This window comes from Falco peregrinus, chromosome Z (genome assembly GCF_023634155.1).
Source record: "Falco peregrinus isolate bFalPer1 chromosome Z, bFalPer1.pri, whole genome shotgun sequence".
NCBI classification, from domain to species: domain Eukaryota; kingdom Metazoa; phylum Chordata; class Aves; order Falconiformes; family Falconidae; genus Falco; species Falco peregrinus.
The window spans coordinates 25,712,942-25,735,202 of NC_073739.1; the positions used below are offsets into that span (position 1 = coordinate 25,712,942).

Sequence of the window (22,261 nt, forward strand, 5' to 3'; positions counted from 1 at the left end):
TTAACTGATACAGAGAACAGACAGCAACTTGAAAACAATATGTTCTTGTAAATGTGTTGATAGTACCTGTTCAGGTGACAGTTTTTGAAAGCACTGGTGTGCAAAAGTATTTTTAACTAACGGTTCAGATACATGTAAATTCTCCTGGAAGAACTGTGGTACAGAGAGACTTTTCCATGTTACAGAATGGAGCCATGAGACTGTGCACTGGCTGAAATTATACAGATACATCATGCTTTGATGCATGTTCAGTTTTTTGTCTTTAAAAAGCTATTTTATTGAAGTTAAATTATTGTAGGGATATGAAAAGGTGTAGTTAGCTCTGAATTTATCCTTGGAGGGCCAGCAGATCATTGCTTTTTCTCTGAAATTAGATAGAAGGATCCAGATGGCAGATTTCAAGCCCATCAGGTGTTTAAAATATGCCCCTCAGCTAAAAAGAAGTATTATAGTTAAATCTGTCATGGCCTTTTTATTGCTCTGTGGTACACTTGACAACTGGAGCCGTCAAAGAGAGAAGCTACAAGTAGCTCAGTCAGCCTGAAGTGGAGTAGGTCAGTGGTTGGTTCCTTTGGCTGCCCCAGGGAGTTTGATAGACGTACAGACCTGGTTTATGGAATCATTAAATCCATCATGGTATAAGCTCCCATGGAGGCAGTGAATTTGTTCCCATAGTTTCATCCAGATACTGTGGTAGGCGTTAGAGAAGTAATGTAAGTGTAATGTGGAGGGGAGGAAAAAGGACACCCTCTCCACCCCCAACAAAACAAGAATCTCACATCTCTAAGGAGTCCTCAATGATAATAACAACAGTAATAATAAAGTGCATCTGGGCCCGTGCCTTGCGCTGCATTTCTCAGCTGGCACTCATTCAGAGCTGTCACATTAGGCTGAGTGCTGATAATTCATATCCCAGAATCCTTTTATCTGAACAGAGAGCAATGTCTCCACTGTGTATTTTTGGCAAAGGAGATGCACTGCTTTTCAAATATCTTTAAAAAGCAGTACAGGCTTTTCTTTGCATCTTGACAAACTGCTGCTAATCATGAAGAAAGAGGAAACCTGTTTGTGCTCTTGTAGTAACTATAAGTACTTGCAGTCAAATCAGCTATAAGCACAGGGGTGATTACTGCCTGATTCAGAGAAGAGGATTTGTTTGGGTTATTTATTTGCATGCATATGTAGATGTTTATATAGACACTGATTTGGGGAGGCTGATACAATTTTGGCTTCTTTGCTGCTTCTTGCTTCTTTCTGCAATTAAAAAAAAAAAAAAAAAGGCAAAATACAACCAAATAAAGCAGACAGTTTCTTTGTTTATTCAATAAGCCATAGGGAAAGATAGCCTATATCTTGGGGTGTGTTAGCAACAACTCATTTTGTAAGAGAAGAGAGCAAAACCTTTATCCAGAAGGTCGTATGATTATAGTTCTGCATAAGCAGTCTCTGATAGCTCTGGTGAATTGTAAGGGTTATTTCTGAGAGTCGATGTGCATGGCTGGAGTGAAATTAAGTGCCTTTAGTGATGCCCATCTTATGAGAACATTACCCTGCAACAAGGTCATCCTGACTTAACTGTGCTTATGTCTGAACTCTTCCTGTGATTTCAGATTCCAGCGGGGCGACTACCACATCGATGTCTGCATCAATGACTACCTGGATGTGTTCTGCCCTCACTATGAAGACTCAGTGCCAGAAGATAAGACCGAGCGCTATGTTCTATACATGGTGAACTTTGATGGCTACAGCTCCTGCGATCACACCTCCAAAGGGTTCAAAAGGTGGGAGTGTAATCGGCCACATTCCCCGAATGGACCATTGAAGTTCTCGGAAAAATTCCAGCTGTTCACACCCTTCTCACTAGGATTTGAGTTCAGGCCAGGCCGGGAATATTTCTACATCTGTGAGTATACAGAGATTTACCACTGTTGCACAGCAGGTGCAAGAAACCCAGCTAATTTTTCACCTAGGCTTTGTGCAAATACAGCGGGCCAAACCATATATAATGCAGATGTCTTACAGTGAATGCAGACTTAACCATCCCCAGATAGATTAGCTAGCAATCTAGCTAGTGAAAATAAGATTAAATCACAGCTTCTTTTCTCACATGAAATAGCATAGCAGCCTTGTTCACTGAACCGTGGCTGACTTTTAGAGCAAAATGCACTATTACATTTATTCCAGCACTCTGAGGAGGAGGAGGGGGCAAGAGGGGTAGGAGGGAAGCTGTCCCCAAAGATGAGAAAAAATAATTAATCTTCTGCATGTGAAATTCCTGAATTTTCTTATTTGGTCAGATGAAATACTCTTTGTAATATTTATCACCCAAGGAAAGTGGGGTCTGCCAAGTTTGTAAGTGGTGTAGCTGCTGATGTCAGTAGTCCAGTGGTATTTATAGTTATATTTACTTAGGATGAATACTTCTAGCATCAGACCAAGTGGCTCCTTTTTTAATTCCTCCCCTTTTCCCCTCCTGCCTTTTTCTTGGACAAGCTGTTGATGTCAGCATGGGCGACAGGGGGTGCCGTGGGAGCAGGTGGCAAGCAGAGGAGGGTGGATGGGTTCTTGCACTTTCCCACTTGCTCCCTGAAGCAACGGGGAGCACCCTCCCAGGGCTCGAGGGTCTCCTCCGTGGAGGCCTCCATCAGGGCTGCTCTGGGCACCCAGTGGAGATGCAGGATGACATCTGAGTCTAAGGAAGTAAAAAAAACCTGGGAGGTTAAAAAACGGTGGGTTAAGCAGACTGATTCCCTGACCCCACTGTGCAGTTGATACTGCTTCAGCTGTCTCATCTCTTTAATCCTCCAGCAAAGATCTTATTTCATCAGTTTGGTTTGTACCTGAATCTTCCACTCCTAACAAGTTTTGTTTGCTCACTTCAGCAACGTATTTTTTTCCTGTTTTTAGTGTCAGACTAGAGAGTTGAAAGCTTTAGACAAGACTGTAGATCCCAATAAATACTGCCTTCATATGTGTAGCTGGCCTTTCTACTGTGAAACGGTCATTCCACCTCATTTCACTGAGTATATGTGATCCCTGTTTTTCAGCCTCATTTCTTCAGCATTGAGATTTTTCTTTGCCTTTCGTAATCTGTAGGGAAATACATTCCTAGTGGATAGTTTTCCATTCATTTCTTTTTCTTCCAGCAAATAAAACCCGCTAATGAGTGGTGGTTCAGCATCAGAAGAACAGTGCCTTGTTCCTGTGCTGAAGTACAATAACAACAACAATAATAATAATAATAAACTGAAATGTTACTTAAAACTGTTTTTTAATATGGTTATGAGAAGTTGTGTTATCTGTCAGAGTTAAGTGGATAATGTTGTAGGATAAATAAATCTGCACTGTGTAGAACCAGTCCTGCTTCTGTCAGGACTTAACTCACAAAAGCTTCCCGTTAATTTCAACAGGAGTTTTGTGTCATTCAAACTCTAATACTAGGCCCCCTTGGAACACTGGATTTTTGGTGCCTTTTTTTTTGGTTGGTTTTGGGGTTTTTTTATTCCATTCCTGAGCATCATCAGTAAAACAAGCAGGAATACTTAACTAAGGAAAGCAATCTTTACCATCGCGTGATCACAATAAAATGCAGCACAGGGATGGCGTCAGTAGCTGCAAGCATAAAAAAACACCCAACCCCACAAAAAAACCCCAACCTACAATAAAAAAATTTGTTTTCTAAAAAAAGAAAAAAAAGGAAAGAAACTAAAGGTGAAAACCAAACATGAAAGTGAAGGAAAAAAATATGAGAAATATCAGCTTGGTCTGTCTAGCTAATGGCTTCATTGTTAAAACATACAAAAGCCATTGAACTCTCAAGCAAGACATTATTATTCAAATACACCCAGGTTGCTTATGCCTGGTTTTCTTCATTTGTGGTTAAATTCAATATTTCACTAAAAACCATTATGTGTCTTCTATAACATTCATTTAACGGAGTCATTTAACTGTCAAGGGCTCCCTTCAAAATAATTGTTCCAAAGTGCTTTAAAATATGAAGAGTTTTATGATATTCAAATGCATTTAGATGGAATTATTTTTTTTTAATGAAAGTTAAAATAGCAAAAAAATAGCAGCAAATAGGTGTTCATGTACTAGTAGCTTACTGGCCTGGTATTCACTGAAATCAAATTTTTAGGCACGTTTCAGAGACACAAAAGCACTTTTCCTTCTTTTCCGTAATTTATTTTTTGCCTTCATGTTTCACTCTGCTGAGAACAGTAACAAGGTTGGCATTGCCGCAGTTGCAGGGAAGCACTGTACACTAAGTTAATTACAGGTAAACCTTCTCAGGGGAGAGTTGTCCATCCTGGGATGTTTTTATCTTAGTTTCTTGAAGAAACAAGCTGGTGAGATGTTGTTCCTTGTTTCCTCATCCAAACTGTAAACAGGCTTTGGTCCAGGCTGCAGACACCACCCTTGTTACCTTTCTGTATCTGCATGTTGAAGAAATCACTCCTTCAGCATGGAAGGTTTCCTTTCCTCAGCAGATCTGAAACCTTTGTCCTCTGTGCAGGGGAGAGGGAAGGCTCACTATGTAGCATCAGTCTGGTATATTCTGTTTAAGGGTTAGAAAATATTTTGTGTAGTCTAGACCTCTGGAAAGACAGAAATAAGAAGTGGTTGGATAGATGTTTAGCTTAATTGCTGTCTGGTGCTTTTTTGAAAATCTTTGCAGTTTACCTTTTAAGAACATGACTTGCCTCTTGCTTCAATTATTTTTAGAAACTGCAGTAATTTGAGAAAAATCACTGTCTTTTTTTCTGACCTATTGTTTGGAAAATGCCACTTTCCTTTGTTATGTCATTGCCTTCATATATTGCTTAGATGAACTTGGATCTCCCTTCTTTGCATGTTCATTCTAGGAAAATACAAGGAAAAAATATCTTTCTGATATCAAATTTGCATTAAAGAAGAGGAGTCAGCATCACAGACATGCAGTCAACAAGTACTGATTGAGTTACTTTTTAAAGAGGAAAAAGTTATTAAATATTTTCAGAGAAAATTAACTTCTATTTACTTAGGGGTTGCACAGTAGTGGGCTTGGGAAAGTAAAGATTACATCATGACCTAAAGTCTCAATTTTTACTTAGTTCTTAACAGGTGCTCATCAGGTCAGTGTACATTAGCCTGAAAATAGACAAAATAATACTACTGCTGAAACAGAAGCAAATGAAATATAGAGAAAGCAAAACCTAAATATTTGCTGGTACAACAGTGATTTTAATGTCCTTCAGAAGGGAGCATAGGTTTGGGTACGCAGGTTAAGGTGGGACACTGTGCAAGGGGAGACAAACACAAAAGCAAGGAAGGGGTAAAAAAAAAAGATCCTAAAATGTATAATGTTATATAATTAGATAATTCAAAATACAGGTATAATTTTCATTACTTTAATTGTGTGTGGTTTATTTTTATTAATGTGCTAAGTGTTCAATAAAATACTAGTAACAACTTGGCAAATATACATCAGGGCTGTTGAAATAAAAAAAAATTAAGACATTACTATAACCGGATCAGTACGAATTACTGCAGAGTCCTGACTGCGGTTTCGGAACCAAGCTCCTGTGTCAATTTAAGCTGGACCACATTGCTTTTTTTCTTGAAAACTATGTATCATTGGTGTAGTGTCAGAAGTTGTACTGATACTAAGCTGCAGCATATGCTTTTTTCTGAGTGATAGGTCCAGTTATTCCATCAAATAATTGGGTATTTGACATGATTTATCCTTGAAAATCTATGCTGGTTTTATCATGTCCTTCAAGATTTTATATGGATTGTTTATTTAGTCGTTTGGTCACTGTTATTATTGTAATTTATATTTGCTTCTACCGTTTTCTCAGAATGGCCAGGTAGGTTTACCCTTGCTCACAGTTCTCTTGCAGCTCTGCTGTTCTCTTGGAGGTTTTTGCTGGCAGTTAGCGGGCTTTAGGTTAATGTAGCTAAACATAAAGTGGTTCTTTCTCCATTCTTACTGAGAAAAGAGTTAGTTTCATCTTTTTAAAATCCTATTTTCCACCAGGGATTTATTTATGTAACCATTTTTTGTTACTGTTTCTTTCTAGTTTGAGTTCATGCATGTGTCTTTCTCATTTTGTTTCAAAATACTTGTGCTGTTTTTTTGTATTGCCTTTAATAATGTATCATTATCACGATATATTCATTGTCACCATTTATTTGCATGCATCTGCTGATTGTCAATTCAGGAAACTTTCATTGTAACCATATTGCTCCTGAACACACCAGGATAGTATACTTCTGTGATTTTGATGTAATTATGGTTGCAAATAATACTTTTAATAGTTCTTAAATTTGTGATTAACTTAAGAAACTGAGTTTATGAGGTTGTACATACGGTTGTATATACCCTTCTTCTTAATAACATCCAGCTCTCCTGTACTCCTTTTCCTCATAGAATACATCGCTAGAGAACCTGCTGTTACCTATTTCCTTGATTTTCTTCAGGTTTGCATTTGTTCCCTATCATTCTTGTTTCTCTGCACTATTTCCTTCTTTTCCTGAAATTTTTGACTCTTACCTCCTGAGGGCTTTTCTTCAAATGGTGTTCCACCCTAACAGTCTTAGCTGCTGCTTCTATAGGATAACCTGTGATTTTTCATAATTTTGAATATAAAATTATCTCTCTTCTGGTAGCTTGTTCCATCTCTGTGACTGGAAGTCATCCTCACCATGGTCCAAAATCCATGGAACTGTTTGAATCCTGCTGTCATTTTTCTCTAACAGCTGTCAGGTAGCTGGACCATCTCTACAACCATCTGCACACCTCTGGAAGCTTCTCTGATTCAAAAGATCTTAAGGAAAAAAAGAGTAGCAGAAAAAAGTGTTTCTAATACCTCCACTTCTTTTTGTCTTTTTTTTGCCTATTAATTAGGTAGGTAGCTCATCTTACCACTAAGGTCCTGTAGCTGAAGTCTTGTTGAGGGAGTAACAGTATCTGATGACAGTTAAGCTGAACTTAGCCTCTCTTCTCCCTTCTGCTATGTTTTGTGAAGTGTGTGTTTAAGTGTTTTGTGTTTGCTTGTGCTGTTATTTTCCTTTAGTTTCTCTTGCAATCCTCTAGCAGTTTCTCTGTTCCATGCAATTCCATGTTCCATGACCAAGTCAATTTTTGGGAGGGTGACTGGCTTTTTGTCCCAAAGCTGTAAGCATATTTTAGAATCAGTATCATCAAGTTGCCTCGTTCCTGTTCCCTCCTTTCCACCTGAGATGTTTGCAGTAGAACCTGTACTGGAATGCTTTCTCCAGGTGGCCTAGCCACTGAATTTTGGAGATGGGGATGGACACAGAACTACCACTGCTTGGTGGTGGTCATGGTAAGGATTTTTGGTTGTTAATGAAGAATTATTGACAGAGTTTAGAAGTCTCAACTCACAGGGAGGAACTGTGCATATCCCTGTACAAATCAGCAGTTAGCATAGGAGGGTACTGTCCTCTTTTTGTGGAAGTTAACACAGATCTAACAAAAGCTTTCCGTGACTAAGAACCTGGGATGGCTTCCCAGATTGCCAGCTCAGCTGTTATTTTTTCAGGATTGGTTTCAATACAGCAGAATTAAGAAAGGGGATTTGATAGAGGCAAAGCTGAGTAGCCTGTGATACTATACAGGAGAAAACTACTGAGAAATCTTTACACTATAGTTTATTAACTGTTACTTGATACTTTTCATGTGCTCAAGAAATGGTATTAAACAGCTGCATAGAGTTCATTGCTTTTGCTTGAGCACCAGTGTAATATTAGTGGGTATCAATGTTTTGCATGAACAGACACAACTCACTGTAAGGTGATTATTTGATTTAGGTATCTCTGCATTTTTGCCAGAGGTTTAGATCAATGTAATGGGAGCACAAAACAGAAAAACTATGAACTGCAATCTTGACCTATCAGAAAGGGTAAATGTGAGTCCTGCCCAAAAATTATACTTCTCTATCTTTTTTTTTTTTTTTTTTTCATCCTGTTATAGACCTGGAAATCCTGCCTGTCCAGAAGCAGTTGGTGTTGCCAGTACAGCAGTCTATACCACTGACTGTAGGTCTGCTGGTAGGAGGTGCTGTCTGAGGGCATATGTACAGTATTCCTCATACTTTGAGTCTGACTTGTTTGAGGAAATCCCTGCTGGAAAAGGAGATAACCTAAAGAAACCACTGTGACTGCTCAGTTGCATCCTGGAGAGTATTAGAATCAATCAAAGGTTACTGTAGGCAGCTTGGCTAATGGTTAGGTTAGGTTACATTACTTTTTTTTTTGGAGGAAGTCGGCTGTTTCTTTTGTTACTGTATTCCAGCTGGGTTAGCACAGTAATATTTAATCAGTAATACTTTAGAAACACTTTTTTTCTTTTTTTTTTCCTCCAACGCTTAGAATATATGGTTTCTCTGTAAGCAGTCATACCAGTAAAGACAAATCTCTTAACCAGCAAACTGACCTCATTGTAAGGGGCAAATTATACCATCTTGAAAATGCAAAGAAAGCACAATGGATGTTTTATCTATGCATTTGCCACTATAATTGTAAAGACACTGTCAGTCTGATTTTAAAGTTGCCTTTATGTAAAAGAGAATTGCTTCTTGATGTTCACCAATGCCCTTAATACTGATTCTTCTTCACAGTGTCCTTACAGTTATGGGGAATAAATTACTTTCCATTTAATTGCATTACTTTGTATTTCTGGGAATTTCTGTTCTTCTGTTTGTAATTGTGATACGGAGTGGGTATCTCTTGCAATCACCCATTGCATACCCTGTGTATCTGCTTGTTCAGACAGTTGGTCATTTTGTACTCTTCTAATGCTACTTGTCTCACAAAGTCCTTGGCTAAATCTCTATTTTGCTTCTTGACCAATACCCATGGTACATTTTTCTGTAGGACAAAATAAGACTATCCATACATGAGAACAGGTTATTTTGCTTTTTCCACTGAACACAATTTATGATTGTATGAGAAGACCTTCCAGCAAAACACCTGTTTGGATGTTTTTTTCCCCTCGTATCAATAACTTATATGCTGTAAAAGGCTTGCTTTGGGTATTTCCTCCCCTTGAGTCTGTCAATACCAGGACTCAAAGTCAAAGATTTGACTTGGGGCACAGTTTGGACTTTAGCTTTAGAGAGCTGTGTGACCTCTGGAGAAATGAGTAGAGCAGATTGATGGTAAGTCTTGTCATGCCATACTCAGCTTATACCAGGGACAGTGGAGTCATTGTATTTACTCTGTAGGCTAGACTGTTATTAAAATTTTTTTTCCTTGTTGAAATGGTTGACTTAAATAGCAGATATTTTGTTTTGAAAGTGAAGATGGGACTTGTCTCTCAGCAAGTGTAAAAAGGCCATCTGTCTTCAATTCAGGAGGTGTTGGTTAATGCAGGTGCTGCTCGTGTTGTGTTTTCTTGTTGCTTTTTGAAGACATGAGGTCAGAAGATCCCTTTTGGAACTCTCTCTCTCTCTCTGGACATCCTGGCTCTCACCAAAAGCTAAAAAATGAAGGCTGACTAAAGAGTGTTATTAAAGGATGCTGAGAGAATTACAAACATTTTTAGTGTGTTAATTGCACTTTCCTTTTGGGGAAACATTGTTTATTGCCAGGTCTTCCATTAACCTTTCAATCAAGATCTGATCAGCATAAACACTGATGCTACTTTGACAGCAGTGGGCTCAGACATGCCACTCTACTACAAATCCTGCTTTGATGGCTGGTTTACCAGAATCACTCGAGATGTTATGGATGAAATCAAAGCAATTGAAAGGGTTTGATAAATGTGTACTTAAAAAAAATATTTTTGTTTGATAACATTAGACAGACAAGGAAGGTGACCTTTAAAAGGGAATTCATGCTTAGCCTAGTGTGTAGATTAAAGGACTGGTTTCTGTTAGAAAGCATCAGAAGAATCAAGTGCTGGTCCGGCTAAAAAGAAAGCAGAAACAATCACCAATGTCTAATAGATTTTGACATCGGTAGAGTTCTTAGGCTCCTCAAAGGGAGCATTAAAAGCTGTGGAATAATTTGGGACTCGGGAGAAATCCATAAATGAAAATGAAGAGAGAACCCATGGAAGTGCTGATCTCATTTGTTTGAGTTTTTCAAAGGGAATGAATGTCTTTCAGATAAGTTTAAAGAAGATGATTTGGATTCATGTGCTTTAAAAATTCAAGTGCTGTTAAGATCCTAATAGCAGCAGAAATATAAAAGAGGGGAGGACATACTACACATCTGCAACTTTGAAAGCTGTCTCGTGAGCATATTGTATAAGGTCCTGTGGGAAGACCAGTGCCTTGTATTGCTTTCTACTGAGGTACTGATTTCAGATGTTAGAACAATGAGGGAGTGCCCACAGACAGAAAGGGTGAGGGACAAGGTTTTCTTTCTTCTGTCTTTTTTCTTTCTCACCAAACATACTCAATGAAAGCCAGTTCATTTTGTAGGGTAAAGCATGTATTAAATATTGTTGTATGATCATCAAATCACAGATGTTAAAAAGATAGATTGGTTAGAACTTAGATAAAAGACCTCCAAGGAGCATTAAGAACTTGATAAGGCCATATGTGACACACCTGCCCTAAACGAAATGGTGACTGAATGTTCCATACTGGTGGCTATGGATTACTGTAATTTTTAACATTTGTGGTTCTTGTAGAAATCCCATTGCAACTTTCTTAAAAGTAAGTATTTAAATTCCAGTGTTCTGCTGGAAGTACAATTGAATGAACTGCACACAGTCCTTTAAATCCTGATGGTCCTTTCATCATTCCTTGCTTTAAATCAGTTTTGATGTTCAACACTACAACTTAACATCTTGGTGGTGACTGCATTTCAGTGGTGGGTGGGCTTTTTGCAGTGGTACTTCACTGGGATGTTATGAGATTAATAAGATGAAGCATGCGGATTCCTTGAATGGAAGAATTCATAGGAGTGGAGAGTATTATTAATAATTATCTGAGGACTTATAACTCTGTAACAGTGTTCTAATTTGATTTCTGAGCAAACTGAAACCTGTTTAATGAGCTGTTGTATTGGAAGTATGTGTTTTGTAACACGGAGCAGATGCCAACAGAAATTAAAATAACATAGCAGTGACACTTGGAATAACAGTGTTGTACTTCATTGCCTCCATGTCATCATCATGTTAGTCTCCCTGTTCCTCAGGCTAATTCACCAAGGCAACACTTTCTCTGGTGGTACTGTGTCATGATACAGAGTTATATATGCATGCCTGCAAGCAATAGACCAAACCCAGACTCCCTCAATGAAAAAATGCATCCGCATGCTGACTAATTGGTTGATGATCTTGTTTCATAAATTAGTATTCAACATTCAAGTCCATATTTTCATAAATACTTGGATTTAGAAGAAGCAAATCTGTTTCTAAGTTACTTAACCCTCTGATATTAAAGGAGGCTGTAAAATAGAAGAGTGTTGCGGAATTCTCAATAACTTTTTCTTTTTATTCCACAGTAATGCATACTATTCAGACAAGGTAGCCAAGACTCTAGGCTCCGGACAGGCTGGACCAATGGGCTGAGGCCGACTGTATGAGGTTCGGCAGGGCTCAGTGCCGGGTCCTGCCCTTGGGTCACACCAGCCCCACGCAGCGCTACAGGCTGGGGCAGAGCGGCTGGAAAGGGCCTGGTGGGAAAGGGCCTGGGGGTGCTGGGTGACGGCCGGCTGGGCAGGAGCCAGCAGTGTGCCCAGGGGGCCCAGGCGGCCAGCAGCACCCTGGCCGGTGTCCCCAGCAGTGTGGCCAGCAGGACCAGGGCAGTGACCGTCCCCCTGCCCTGGGCACTGGTGAGGCCGCCCCTCGAACCCTGTGTTCAGGTTTGGGCCCCTCACTGCAAGGGGGACATCGAGGGGCTGGAGCGTGTCCAGAGACGGGCAGCGGGGCTGGGGAAGGGGCTGGGGCACAGGTCTGATGAGGAGCAGCTGAGGGGACTGGGGGTGTTTAGTCTGGGGAGGAGGATGCTCAGAAGGGACCTTACTGCTCTCCACAACTCCCTGACAGGAGGCTGTAGGCAGGTGGGGGTTGGTCTCTTCTCCCAGGTAACAAGTGATAGGACAAGAGGAAATGGCCTCAAGTTATGCTAGGGGAGGTTTAGATTGCACAGTAGGAAAAATTTCTTCACTGAAAGGGTGGTGAAACATTGGCACAGGCTGCCCAGGGAGGTGGTGGAATTGCCATCCCTGGAGGTATTTAAAAAACATGTAGATGCAGTGTTTAGGGATGTGGTTTAGTGATGGACTTGGCAGTTCTGGGTTAAAGATTGGACTTGATGATCTCAAAGGTCTTTTCCAACCTAAATGATTCTAGGATTAAAAGCATATGCAGTTAATACTGCTATCTCCAAGATTCTTGACAAGTCGATATAAATCACATAGAATAAGACTCTTCACAGAGTATTCAGAAATGCATAGAAGTGCTTTAGTCTGAAAAATTACAGAAAAGTCTTTTCAGACTTCCAAATGTTTCTACTTTCCCTCAGGAAAGCAGTAGGTCATCCTCAGATCTATGTTATTGGTCAAATGAGATTTTTACTGCCTCTAAAATCTCCCTGGCTTCCCTTTTACATCATAGATATTTAATATTAAAAGTATCAAGTGGTATAGCCAGCTAGATACAGCACTGCTTTGGGGAATTAAGAATGGCCTGAAGGTGTATCAGAGTCTCACTTGTGTGGTACCTCTGTGCACAAAGGTAACCAGGCTCCTCATGATGGATATGGGGAATAACGTTGCAGTTGCTGATCTTCTGGGGGTGAAATTATCTTAATTATTTGAAGGATAATCAGAATGGGAGCATATTAATCAATTTAAAGAGCCTTGACAATTCAGTTGTAGTGGTGTTTAAAATGTGTTCGGGGAAAAATACACTAGAAGGGCTTAACATACATTATGTTTTAAGAGTTGTAAGTGGGGATATTGTGAAGATAGGAGCTTGGATTTCTTCCTACGTAGTTTTTTTTTGACACCTCTGCTTTTAGTAATACTGGGTCATCTTCCTGTATCTTGATGCCTATATCATTAAAAACTGTGGACTACTTATCTCTAATATTTTAGGGGTTTGCAGAAGATGTTCAGCTGTGAGGCATTGAAGAATGAATTATCCTGCAGCAAAGCCCTCTGTTGAGACTGAAGTCAAGGTCTCTAGCAGCAGCTGCAGCAGGTCTTGCTGTCTGTACACATGTGAATGTGTTTCTGCCTGAGAAATCTTGAGCAGAAATAAAGTAGCCTTAGGCTGAAAAAGAGATGTCTGTCTTCAACATCTTGGGGACTGTAAAAGAATGCAGCCTCTCCTCTTGAAGAGGGCTTGGTATTAACACCTCTCTGCTTCTGGCTGGTGATGCACAGAAAAGTCATGAACCTGTTTTTACCCAGGGAAATGGAGTTATCTGTGCAGTTCTCATTCATGCTTCGTGGAGGTGGGATCTGGCTTCCTTAGGTCCTTTCTGTAAATAGCATCAAGAAGTAGAAGGGAGGAATGGCATAGTGAAAAGTCCATAGGCACATCAGCAAGGTAGAAAATGTGTTTCTTTATCAGAGAGAAGTGCAGAAGCAAAACATGTTTTGTCAGAAATAAAGATATGTTCCAGTGAGGGTGATGACAGTGTTGTGGAGTTCAGATGTGAGCAAATGACATGGGTAGGTTATTGTGTAGCAATCTGTTCTCAAATGTTCTTAGATTTTGTAAGACTTTTAAAATTATTTTATTAATATGTTGAATATAAGCAGGCAAATTATAATGCAGCTGGAGTTTTGAATTAATAATCATGTGTAAGAACATTTATATCACATTTATTTCAAGACAAAGATTTCTGTTGTCAAACCAGTTGTCTGAAGCCTTGAAATATGGATATTATTTATTTTTCACCATTGATAGTGCTGTATATCTTACCTGGGTCTCACTAGAGTAGTTGTGCAATCACAAACTGCCTCTGAGGAATGAAGCAGCTCCTTGACAGCTGCTCAGTGGTGTGCTGCGAAGTGCCCACATTCCAGCCCACATGCTTTGCTGCAGTACTGAGTTTTGAACTTAAGTTGGTAGGAGTTTAGCTGTCTTCCATTGCAGCACTAAAAAATGCTGCCGACTAATTAACAGCCACCTCACAGCCTCAGAGTTTGTTGTAACTGGCTCCCATGTCTGTACAAAATCTGCCACTTTCAACTTACATAGAAGCTTTCACCACTGACCCTTTCCCCCTGGCCCAAGCAGAGCATTAGCCAGTATGCTGAGAAGCTGTTGCCAGAGGTAGGGTTTCTCATCTGTCGTGCTGCACCTGTGGTAGCTTTGCTTAGAAACGTACACCAGTGCAACAACATTTTTTGTTTGCAGTCCCACTTGTCATTGCTCAGTGGCAGCTCAGGCAAAACTGTGTAAATTAGTCACTGTCACGTTTAGGCATTAAAAGTGGAATTAGTTATTTATATTAATCACAAATGTTTCTCCAGGTTTTATTAACAAGCAGATTGGCTGCCAAAATGCTTTCTGGAAGACATTTTTTTCTCCCAACTGCCACAGAGAACAAAACAGCTATTATGGGCATTTAGATAAAGATTTAACGGTTTCAGCAATTCATTTGAGGAAAACTGTCTTTTACTATACATGCCACTTGAGTGTTGACTGTCACTGCCAGCATGATTTGTCACCTCTGATAAAATTATACAGCAGAGACACAAGATGGTGTAATTAGTTTTAAGAGCAGAAACAGGTTAATCAACAAAGCAGAATGACGTTAAAAAAAACAGACCCACATATCTTTTTTGGCAAGTCCAGATTTCCAATAGGGGAAGTGAGATGTCTATCTAACTGCTGTTTTAGCACATTTTGGTTCATTTTGTCTTCAAGCTTTCTTCTTTCTTTGACTGCACCCAGCTTTTCTTTTCCTCAAGATGGTTTCCTGTGCCCTGTTTAGATCTCCAGGAGAAAGTAGTACAGGTGACTGCTTCATATTCTGTGCATCTGCAAGTCGTTCTGTGGAAAACTGTAGGACTGGTCCGTGAACTCAGTACATGGTGTGAAGAAATGACTAGAATGATAAGAAAGAGGTCAACATGAATATTGCAGGGTTTAACAGCAATGCAGGGCAGGCTGCCAACATGACCTTCACACTTCCACGTGTTTTGGACAGGAAAAAATCCATTTCCTAGCGTACTACTTTTTGAGCTTATCATGTTCCAAAGAATTAAAGACTAGGCATGCTATATGTTGTTCTGACTAGCTTCCGTTTTTCTTCCACTTCAGCATTTTAGGGTGGTATAAAATGAAGGAAATGAAAACACAAGTGAAAAATCAGCTGTTTGCTACAAAGGAGGCAAACAAGGGTTAAAGGAGGAAAAAACTCATTACAGAGAGATTAGAAAATTAATTGATTGGTGGCTCTGACAGTTCCCATTGGATGTCTAAGGATCCTGTGAAAAGAATGTATAGTCTCAAACATAACATTTCTTCCTATTATTGCTTTTTCCCGCATAGAGACTCCTCTGAAGCATCATTAGGTTCCAATTATTTTCAGTGAAGTATTTCACAAGGAAAGGGCATGATAAAATCGGTAGAGGTAGTGTTATTCCCCTGAGAAACTTACTATGGCTAATACTCAGACTGTAATAGGGAAGGCTTCTGTTCAGCATCCAACTTAAGAGATTTCAGCAGGGGTGATTGTGTTTCATGGAGGTTTTGGAACTCCTGTGACACAAAGTTAATGTGCCCCCTCTTCCCCCAGAAGTAGTACAGGGCAGCTGATTAATTCAGTGGAGTCTGAGAATTTGATCATATCCATGGCTTAATATAACCATGTCTGACATTTGCAGTGAATCTATTTAGTGAAAGATCTATTTTTTAAATTTTTTTTCCCTAAGGCCGAGTGTTGGCTTAGAGGTACTGTTCTTTCATAAATGACAAAATATTTGTAACTGTTTTCTTTGCCACCAACTGACCTGTTTTCCTATATTTATCATGTATTTATTTAGCAGCTATGTGTGTATGAGTTGTATGCTCTTTTATATAAATACATATACACACATATATAAAAATAGTAATTTGAAAAAGTCACGTATTAGTTAAATCTTTGATAAAAAGTAATCTTTTGTGTTAAAGGCTTTAGCTATTGTGATTATGAAATACTGTCGTGGTTTAACCCTGGTGGTGACTAAGCCCCAGGCAGCCCCTCGCTCCCTCCCCCCACAGTGGGATGGTGAGAAGATCAGAAGAATAAAAGTCAGAAAAATCAAGGGTTGAGATAAAGACAGTTTAATAAGTAAAGCAAAAGCCGTGCACACAAGCAAAGCAGACCAAGGAATTCATTCACCGCTTCCCGTGGGCAGGCAGGTGCTCAGCCATCCCCAGGACAGCTGGGCTCCATCACGTGTAACAGTTACTTAGGAAGACAAACACCATAATGCTGGATGTCCCCCCCTTCCTTCTAACTTCTAACCCCCTTTAACTCTGCTGAAAGGTAAGATGTTTGTAATATAAAATGCCAGTGCCTCCTGGCCCTTGTATTACACTTTGACCAGGTTATCTTTCTCCTCTACAGGCTGAGCTGACCAGTTCTTTCTTGCCCTTGATAACATGTCCTTGGGATGTGAAATATAAAATGTTCATTTTCAGTGGAGTTCTCCAAACTATTTGTCATGCCATGCTATCGCTGCCTTCTTAACTGAGGGAGAAACTGCCTTTTCCAGTAGCTTTGCAGTTACCTGGCACCTCATTCTATGTAACAATCAGTGTTTGCTGTGAGGGGTGAGTTGAGGTGCTGTGCACTCTCAGACCCTTAAACTTCTCTCTACACAGCCACACCAGCTGCTCATTCTCATCAGAAACGATAGCATTGCTTCTAACCAAATTATGGGATAATTTGGAAATGCAATTATTTGTTCTAGGTTTAGCACAGGTCTAAAAGATGTATAGTAAGAGTTAGCTTGGGAACATGCTTAATAGGCTAACCTAGCTGAGAAGAGCTATTTCTACCTAGGACTTTTTTGTAGTCAACTAGACAATATTTTGAGTGAAAAATAAGGCAAAATTAAGTATTTTGGGGAACTGGTGCCACATCTAAGATGCAGGCAGAAAAGGAAGAGAAAATTTTCAGCACTGTGTCACCTATGAGGATGAGGGACACTCTGCTTTAGAAATGTATGTTAAAATTGGACTTTTGGTACTTGTATGAGTACACAAGTTTTTCACTGGATTTTCCACAAGGATATATGTGTTTCACAGAGTGCTTGTGAACAGCATATGGTATTCTGTGTGCTAACAAGTACATTTAAATCTGCACTTCACCCTTATCAAAATGAGGTGAAATTTTAAGTGCAAGTGTATTCTACAAAGAAGTCAGCAACAAAAGCCACACAAATAAAACAACAACAAAACTCTCCCAAAATTGCCCTAGCTCTTCAGCAACTGTGCTTTAGGCTGAAGGAGGAAGACCCTGAAATAGTAATTTTCTGTGAGGGGAGGGGGAAAAAAGACAAAAATTAGTGGTGTTTTTTTGTGATATTTCATGAAGAAACAGCTTTTTTATTTATAGACATGAATGTCACAGTGATAGTTTTGCTTTGGGTTTGAAAAGTAAATAGAGATAGCATATGTGCATTGAATGCTAAAAATTATCAATTTGATTCATTTTCAATGGAATTGTAAAAAAAAAATCTGACAACTGTGTACACAGATTATTTGATCATCATGGTCTTTTTTGACTTGACCATCAGTCAAGTCAGTGTCATTGAAAATGACATAGATTTCGGTGTATCTACATTTAAGTGGAATCTGGACTTCAGGGGCCTGATCTGAAATGCACCTGAATACACAAATTTTCAAAAAAGAAAAAAAAAAAGAAAATGAAAAAAAAGCAACCACCAGCAACACAACTAAACCCAGGGTAAATGCAATATCTGTTATTTGTTCTATGTAAATTCCACATATGCAACTTTAATTCTGTTCTTCCTTGATCCTAGTCCAAAAATAGGTAAAATAAATAGATGGCATATTACAGGCCATATGTCAGAAGTGCTTAGCATTCCCAATTAGAGTCATAATTTTAGAAGTACTTAGCTGTCACTTAGGTATCCAGAGATTTGGCCTGGTTTCTAAAATGCTTTTCACATGAAGCACTGAGTTCTTCTGAAAATGTGATCTCTATTGCAGATTGTAAACATCTTGAAAGCTTGTCAGTAGGTTCTTTTGAATGGTATGTTTGTATTTTACCTTTTTTGTTTGTTTGGGTGTTTTTTTAATGTGCAAATACAATATTCTTTATCACCTTGAGCTCCATTTCTGCTTTCCCATAATCAAGAGCAAAGATAGTCTAGTATTGTTAGCGGTTTCTTCCTTTTAACACAAAGTGCAACTGTTAGCTTAGAAACACATAAAAGAGTCATTGTAGTGTTGATGGGGATGGAAACTGACTTGAAAGTACAAGGTTTCTTTTACCTTTAACTAGTTTCAAACAGCTATCTCTCAAGAGCAAGTGTGTGTCTCTAGACAGGTAATGCTTTAATCAGACAGAAACATCTAGATGGAGAGACCAATAACAGGGTGCTGGAGCATTGGGCTGTCTTGGCCTTTTGCTGTGGTGCCATCTGAGTCCTGCCATGCTCCTCAGAGGTGCTGAGAGCAGGGCTCGTACCCTCTCTTGGTATGAAAATGCTCCACTACTCAGCAGTGGGATCTCCTGTAGTGCTTTTGTCATAAATTGTGTAGCAGAGCCCTGACATTTAGCTGATGAGATTTTTTTTTAGGGTTTTTTTTTGAGGCTGTAGGTGGGCCTTTTATCAGTAGTCATATCTCAGGTGGGAAAATACTAAAGAAAAATATTTTTAACCCCGCCACCTTTGTTGTAAGCTGCTAATGGCTGTGGTCTGTGGATACAGACATAGGAAGCTTCTCCTCCCCCAAGCAAGTGCACACGATTTCTGTAATTGGAGCTGATGGAAACTTGTCTTTACAAACACCATCATCTTCCATTGGAAGTGGCTCCCACATGTCACTGCTGAGGCTTGGGCTGAAAAGCAGACCTAATGAAGGAGTTTTCCAGTCCTTGGTGCCTCTCTGGCATTTGCTTTCCCTGCTGTGCTGAATAGTGCACCGGCCATTTGTTGGCAAGTTCATATTTCACACTGCAGGGAATTGAAATGATTGAACAGACAGGAGAAGAGTTTTATTTGCCGTAGTCTGTGTATCCCTAGACTCTGATTTGGCATAAACATCTGCTTCATGATCTGTTTCAAGGCCAGCTCCCTTCCACTAACAAAGGTTATGACTTCAGGCAAGCTGTGCCTTCACTGGTGGGGGGAGATTTGGCTGACAACTTGATTTAGTTAGAATCAAAGCATCCTGCCATAGAAATCCTTTTTTCAATTACTCCTGAAAAAGCAGACAGAAGGTAAATGTATTAACATATTAAATGGTGAGTAAAGGAGGCTTCTGACTTTTGTTGTATGGGTTTTTGTGAGAAGTTGATATAAACCATATCTGTGTGCATGTAGCTAAGAATAAACATTCATTATTGTTCTAACAGTAAAAGAAGTGACAGACACTCTACATGCACCTGCTTAACGAGCAGAGTCAGTACGTAAATCTATTGGTTTCAACTACAGTTTATACATATTTTTGATTTACAAAGTTAATTGGTGTGAATTGATATAGTTTCTATTAAAATCTAGGGAGTAGGCCCTACAAGAGGCAATATTTGGAGACAAATTGATGCTTTAAATCTTTTTTGTATTCATGGTGGGTACCTAATTTCAGGGGGGGTTGTCTTCTTACCAAAAAGTCAATTTTTAAAGATGGATACAGATTTCTTTGCAGAAGTGTCATCTTGATCCACACTTACCTACGTACAAACAAAATCCATGTTGCCTCTTGCAATAACATAGTTAGATTCAACCTTTATTGCAGCAAGCAGCGTATTGCCATCTATGTACTTCACTGCCATTGATGCACTGTCTTTGCAATATATGGCTATTTTTCCTCCTCCTCCTCAAAAAAAAATCCTTTCTCAACTTAAAAAAATAGTAATCGAATATTTGCATATCTCCAAGGAGCCACGTGGGTTAAACTATGCATTCATCTTTTGCAGTTCTTAGGCTGCTTTTAGTTTAAGAGTAGGAACTATTGCTTTTATGAAGTGCCTTTTTCTATAAAGTCAAAACCTCACAGCAGTGCACAGAAAGCCAATGCTATAAAGGAGCCAAGTAGAGTCTTTAATAGAGAGAGCTAGGTTGTAAGTGTTTTTGTTCCTATGGAGCAGATAGATTTGGTTCCATCTGTTCCATATTCATAACAAAGGAGCTCACTTGCAGGAGGACTGACTTCCTGGGAGTAGCATGGTAATGATCCTTTCACCACAGATTGAAAGGATCTGAAAATGGTCACTTCAGCTCAGCAGAAAGCAGCTAGCACTGGTAGTCATTCAGACCTACTACAATTTTTCTGCAGCTATGTGTCAACATGCATGATTTTTTCGAATAAAACAAAACAAAACCATAAACCTTGATCTCCTTTCCCCCCCGCCACATCAGTCATCCTTCTGAGGAGTTCAGGATGTTTTCTCACACAAAAATGGTACAATATGTTACAAATACAGTGTCATTTTTTCTTTATTTGATCTTGGTATTAAAGGCAGAAATGAAAAGTGATTCACTTCGAATCTGGGTTCTGTCTCCTGAACTTTTCTCATGATCTCTACTTTCTCAGCAAGAAGATTCAGTGAACAAGAAATCTGAAGTCCACAAAATGTGTGCAAAAGTTCCTTGCTGGGTTTTGTAATTAGGATGCTCCAGTGCCAGCTTTGATTACACACCTCATGGGCTTTAAAAAAAACACACACACAAAAAAAACCAACCAACAAGAAAACAAACTTGATCCAAGAAAAAAATATTCTTGTCTCTGCAGGATATTTCACTAGGGGAGAACAGAAAAATGCAGCAGTGTACCACAAGCACTCTTGCTTGGCTAAAGAACAAATTATTCAGTGACCCCTAAAAGATGAACTGAAAGCTTAAAGAGATCCTAAAAATTAACTAGCAACACAGAATGAGAAGAATGCCTCTGTGTCATTGATTCTGATTATGCGGTCTCCAAAAGAGGCCATGAGACAGACCCAGATTCACTGTTGTCCTGGCTGGAAGTCCTGCTGGGGCATGCTGGATCCCATGTGTCTCCATGCTCCAGGACAGTAGGCACCTGAGGCAGCTGTGAGAGCGGGATGGGCAAGCAGCAGGCTTGCACAGCCTGCCTTACCTGGTACTGTAGCATCCATGTAGGCATCCTCAGGACTTTTGACATCCAGCCAACATAACCATATCATATAATTCATAGTTGTGTATGGAGGCATCTGCTACCCTTGTTTAAGACTCCAGATCAAACAGTGTGCATGTATTTGCAGACCTGATGCTTTCTCCCACCCCAAAGTGAGAGATTTGATCTCAGACAAGTGTTTTGTTTGTTCAGTTGGGAATTTCTCTGAGTGCTGCATGTTTTGCTGCAGTAACTCCAGGAGATGGTACATGGACTTAGAGTGACTCTTTTCCATGCTAAGGTAAATGCATGTATCCAGGCTTCTTTAGAGAAACTCAGTACACTGAACCTTCTTGTAAACATGAGAGGAAAGAAGCATTTGATGCACACTGTTGTGCAGCTCTGCGCAGCTACCAGAATTATATCCAGTGCAGATGTTCTTTGTTATGGACTAGCCAGGAACTGAGATACAAATGTAAGTAGCTCTTCATAATTACAGAACATGGGATAGGCGTTGTGCAGTTGACTACCAGTGTTGCTCCAGTATGGCCAGGCTTGAAGGCTCCACCCACTGAGGAGTGAAGACATCACATTAGGTCAGAGGCACTTAAATCAAGCAGTGATAGATACGGTGTGGTTGAGAGAAGTTAACTTGGCAGAGTTTTTGTCCATCTCTTTTGAAGTGAAATATGTTTCAGCAAGGAGGTTTCAAGTATGTGGTTTTGTGTTATCGCATAATGTTTTCCGTATGTATGATCTTAGATACATATGGGAAGCACGTATTAGAAGCCGCTCACAGCTTGGTTACACAAGTTCCTTTAACTGGTTAAAATGTAAAGAGTAGAGGAGCAAACTTGCAGTTGTGAGGTGCTCACTTAGATCAGAAAGTAGCAGGTGGCAAAGAGAAATGGCAATTCCCAATCTGCTTGGGTGGGTTGTTAGTGTGAAATGGGCTTTTCTGGAAGACAGGTGGAGAAATGCTTCTGTTCTGAAAGAGCAATTGTTACAGCATTCAGGAAGAGAAAA

At 39.6% G+C, this 22,261-nt stretch overlaps 1 protein-coding gene across 1 annotated transcript in view; it reads left to right on the plus strand.

Moving 5' to 3' along the window:
* Positions 1-22,261, plus strand: part of EFNA5 (ephrin A5) — a 214,665-nt gene that overhangs the window by 170,959 nt on the left and 21,445 nt on the right. Inside the window, exon 3 of the mRNA XM_055791401.1 lies at positions 1,611-1,903. Within this exon, the coding sequence (XP_055647376.1) occupies positions 1,611-1,903 (293 nt within the window). The remainder of the gene's footprint in view (positions 1-1,610; positions 1,904-22,261) is intronic.